The sequence below is a fragment of the Piliocolobus tephrosceles genome, chromosome 2 (assembly GCF_002776525.5).
Source record: "Piliocolobus tephrosceles isolate RC106 chromosome 2, ASM277652v3, whole genome shotgun sequence".
In the NCBI taxonomy this organism is placed as follows: Eukaryota; Metazoa; Chordata; class Mammalia; order Primates; family Cercopithecidae; genus Piliocolobus; species Piliocolobus tephrosceles.
The window spans coordinates 134,914,910-134,919,181 of record NC_045435.1 but is presented as its reverse complement, the minus strand read 5'-3'; the positions used below and the strand labels follow the sequence as shown (position 1 = coordinate 134,919,181).

Here is a 4,272-nt window from a genome sequence, read left to right as displayed (position 1 = left end):
TGTGTGTGTGTGTGTGTGTGTGTGTGTGTGTGTGTGTGTGTGTGTGTGTGAGAGAGAGAGAGAGAGATAAAGAGAGAGATGGAGAGAGAGATGGAGAAAGAGAAAGAGAGAGAGAGCTCCAGGAGAGGAGAGAAGTTCGGGGAAGCAAGCAAGAAGGCATAGTGTTTCTATAACCTGATCTCAGAAGTGACCTTCCATCACTTTTGCTGTACTCAGTTCATTAGAAGTGGGGTACTAGGTCCAGGTCACTCTCAGAGGGAGGGGATTGCAGAAGGGTGTGAATATTGAGACAGGAGACATTTGTACTATTATTTAGAGGCTGCCGACTGCAGTGGCCTTGCCCTCAGCCTCAAAGCCTGGTTCTGCCCCACCTCCCACCATCTGATTCTGGAAGCAATTCGGTATTTTGGTAATAAATATTCCTTTCTGCTTGTAGTAAGAAGCCTCACTAATACAGATAGCTGCCCGCTTTACTAATACAGATAGCTGCCCTCCAAGCTTTTCTCAGACCCCTGGGCCTTATCCCCTGCTATCCTTTTTAGTTTACATTTACTGTTTTTGAATGTAATTTGAGAAATGCAGGAAAGGAAAATGTAAATTTCACTCGTAGTGCTGTTACAAAGAAGTAATTACCCTTAACAATTGACCATATTTATTTTTAGACTTTTTTTGCTGTTTTTTTAATCACTGAGATAATATTGTATATATAATTCTGTAACTTAATTGTCTTAATATCTTGTAAGAATGTTCCCTGTCAAAAAGCCCCTCATTTTTAAAGTGTGTTATTGAGTAAGTCAGGAGTGGCCTGGTCCTGGGGGAGGTGCTCAAGCTGGGCAGGAGTCTCGCTGCATTGTCTGTGAAAGAGGGGCTTGCTAAATGCAAAGTGAGGCATAATTGTTAAGGAGGCATGTAACCTGCTTAGGTGAATAAGCTGCTCTGAGGGACATTAGCATGCTTGTTGTTGTCATAGTTCCTTTGGGCTGCTATAACAAAACCACCTTAGACTGGGCAACTTGTAAACAACAGAATTCGTTGCTCTTGGATCTAGATGCTGGGAAGTCCAAGATTAAGTTGATGGCAGATTTGGCATCTGGTGAGGGCCTGTTCCTCATAGATAGTACCTACTTTTTGTCCTCACATGACAGAAGGGCTAAGGGAGCTTGTTGGAGCCCTCATGACTTAATCACTTCCCAAATGCCTCACCTCTTAATACTATCATGTGGGTGGGGTATTAGGTTCTAATACATGGATTTTGGGGGACACCAACATTCACACCACAGCAGTTGTACATAATGGGATGGAGTGGTAGTTGTTGTGATGGGTCATCTATTCTATTTTTAAATTTTTAATAAAAGTAGAGATGGGGTCTTACTATGTTGCCCAGACTGTTTTCAAACTCCTAGCTTCAAGCAGTCCTCCTGCCTTGGCCTCCCAGAGTGTTGGGATTACAGGGATGAGCCATCATGCCCAGCCAAGTCATCTTGTTTTTTGGTGGAGGGGATTTCTCACTTTGTCACCCAGGCTGGAGTGCAGTAGTACAAACATGACTCACTGCAGCCTCAACCTCCTGGGCTCAAGTCATCCTCTTGCCTCAACCTCCTGTGTAGCTGGAATCATAGGCGCTTGCTACCATGCCCAGCAAATTTTTTGGTTTTTTGTAGAGACAGAGTCTCATTTTGTTGCCCAAGCTGGTCTTGAAATCCTAGGGTCAAGTGATCCTCCCATCTCAGCCTCCCAAAGTGCTGGGATTACAGGTGTGAGCCACTGTGCCTGGCTCCAGTTTCCAAGTCATCTATTCTTGAATAGAAGCCTGGTTTGATTTTTTAAACTACAGTAACTCTAATTCATTCTACTTAATTGAAACTAAGAAGACTTTCCTTTTTTGAAAATCTCCACTCCCCCTTATTTTGCCCCTAATTCAAACTGTCTGCTTTCTAGTCAGTCTGAAGTAATAATTAGCTAATGATACAACATTTTATTTTCAGTTTTTACTTTTCAAAAATGATTTTTAATTGTCGTAAACTACATGTGACCTAAAATCTATCTAACATCTTAACTATTTTTAAGTGTATACAGTAAACCTTTTTTAGTGTGTTCAATAGTATTAAACACATTCCCACTGTGTGCAGCCAGTCTCCAAAACTCTTCATCTTGTAAAAGTGAAACTCTATATTCATTCAGCAACAACTCCCAATACCCTCCTACCTTCAGCCCTTGGCCATCACCATTCTACTTTCTGCCTCCATGAATCTGATATAAATGGAATCATACAATACACTTCCTTTTATGCCTAGCTTATTTCAATCAGCATAATACCTTCAAAGTTCATTCATTTTGTAATATGTACCAGAATTTCCTTCTTCTTAAAGGCTAAGATTCCATTGAATGTACATACACATTTTGTTAATCCTTTCATCCGTCAGTGGATGCTTGGGTTACTTCCACCTTTTGGCTATTGTGAATTTATTCTCATTTTAAAATGGGATGTTTTGTTCCATTTCAGGGTAAGAAGTTGCCTTATCATCTTGGGGATGATGCAGAGGAAGGAGAAGTTTCCGATGAGGACAGTGCAGATGAAATTGAAGACGAGTGCAAATTCAAGCTCCATTATGTAAGTTGCAGGCATGACCATGTTTTTTATCCCTGATATGCTGTATTACAATGGAGTTCCAAGTCGCTACTGTGTTGGAGGCCTCACAATTACGGTGGCTGTGGTGTAGAAAGGATATTCATTGAAAATTACTTTGTTTGCTGGCACACAGACACTCAAATGTTTGTTGAATGAATGATTCAAGGATTCTTGTGTCTGAGTGTTGAAAGGAATTTTAGTGATTAATTCATTCAACCCTCTTTCCAGGGATCAATTTCCTATTACAGATTCAAAAATCAAATTGTGGTTGAAAAAGTTACTGTCTTTGGTAATAAAAGCTGGCTTTACTTTAGCGTTGCCTTCCCTACCTCATGCTAGTAGCCGCACCATGCTCCCTGTCAAGGCTGGCTGGAGGAACCCCACCTGCATGTGGGCCTGCTTCTCTGGGATGCCCATCCCCTCTTTAAGAAAATGTACCTTGTACCAGAGGGATTTCCAAGCCCTTCCAGACATGGACCTCTTCGCTAAATCTTTAATTTGCCAAGTCTTCAATAAAGTGGCATAGAATAGTTTGTTACTTGCTTGGTGCATCAGCCCCCTTTTCTAGATGGAGGAGCCTCCTTTGTAGAAAAGCATCATTCAGGCTGGGCGTGGTGGCTCACGCCTGTAATCCCAGCACTTTGGGAGGCCGAGGCGGGCAATTCATAAGGTCAGGAGATCGAGACCATCCTGGCTAACACGGTGAAACCCTGTCTCTATTAAAAATACAAAAAAATTAGCCAGACGTGGTGGTGGGTGCCTGTAGTCCCAGCTACTCAGGAGGCTGAGGCGGGAGAATGACGTGAACCCGGGAGGAGGAGTTTGCAGTGAGCCAGGATCACGCCACTGCACTCCAGCCTGGGTGACAGAGCGAGACTCCGTCTCAAAAACAAGAAAAAAAGAAAAGAAAAACATCATTTAGCCAGGTGATCCAAGGGAAATTCAAACCTGAGGGAAATATAAGACTTAAAAAGATGCCTCATTGCTCCTTTTTATAGCTCATATGATTGCTAGAATCACACAGCAACCTGAGAGTAGCACACGCTGATGATAGTTTGGTATAGAATTTTATTTCTACAGAAAAGGTTAGTCCTGTAGACATCAGGACTATGATTCTGCCTTCTTAAAACAAAACAAAACAAAACAAAACAAAAAAACCCCAGAGACATTTGTATACATTCTTGTAGGTTACACCATTGCCCTGAATTCAGTTATTACATTGTTAACAACAGTCCAACTCTTCAGATAATTCTGTGATGCCTTTCCTGTGGTTGTGAAAATGAGCTAGCATTATTTTCAAAGGGGACAAGAATTTAATGACAGCTGAAGTCTCAGTAGACGCTTCTTTCTTGGCTTTAATGCCCTTTAAATGGGCTAAATGGAGAAGATTCAGCTTGAAGTGAAAAGGAAAAGTTACCATCTGTATTCTTCTCTTGCCTTTTAATAGTTTATGTTAGCAAAATTAAATACTATTAATTAATAGGGCATGGTTACAGAAAATCTAAATAGATTTACATGTTTGAAAACTATGCTATGTCATTATACAGTTAATATTTTAAATAGTTGCTTTTTTCTCTTCTAGGTATTTATTTTTTATTATTTATTTATTTATTTATTTATTTATTTATTTATTTATTTATTTA

At 40.5% G+C, this 4,272-nt stretch overlaps 1 protein-coding gene across 6 annotated transcripts in view; it reads left to right on the top strand.

Moving 5' to 3' along the window:
• Positions 1–4,272, top strand: part of PLCH1 (phospholipase C eta 1) — a 281,678-nt gene that overhangs the window by 240,424 nt on the left and 36,982 nt on the right. For all 6 annotated transcript variants that reach the window (XM_023192289.2, XM_023192290.2, XM_023192287.2 and 3 more), the window contains one exon: positions 2,504–2,611. In XM_023192289.2, coding sequence (XP_023048057.1) covers positions 2,504–2,611 — 108 coding nt within the window. The remainder of the gene's footprint in view (positions 1–2,503; positions 2,612–4,272) is intronic.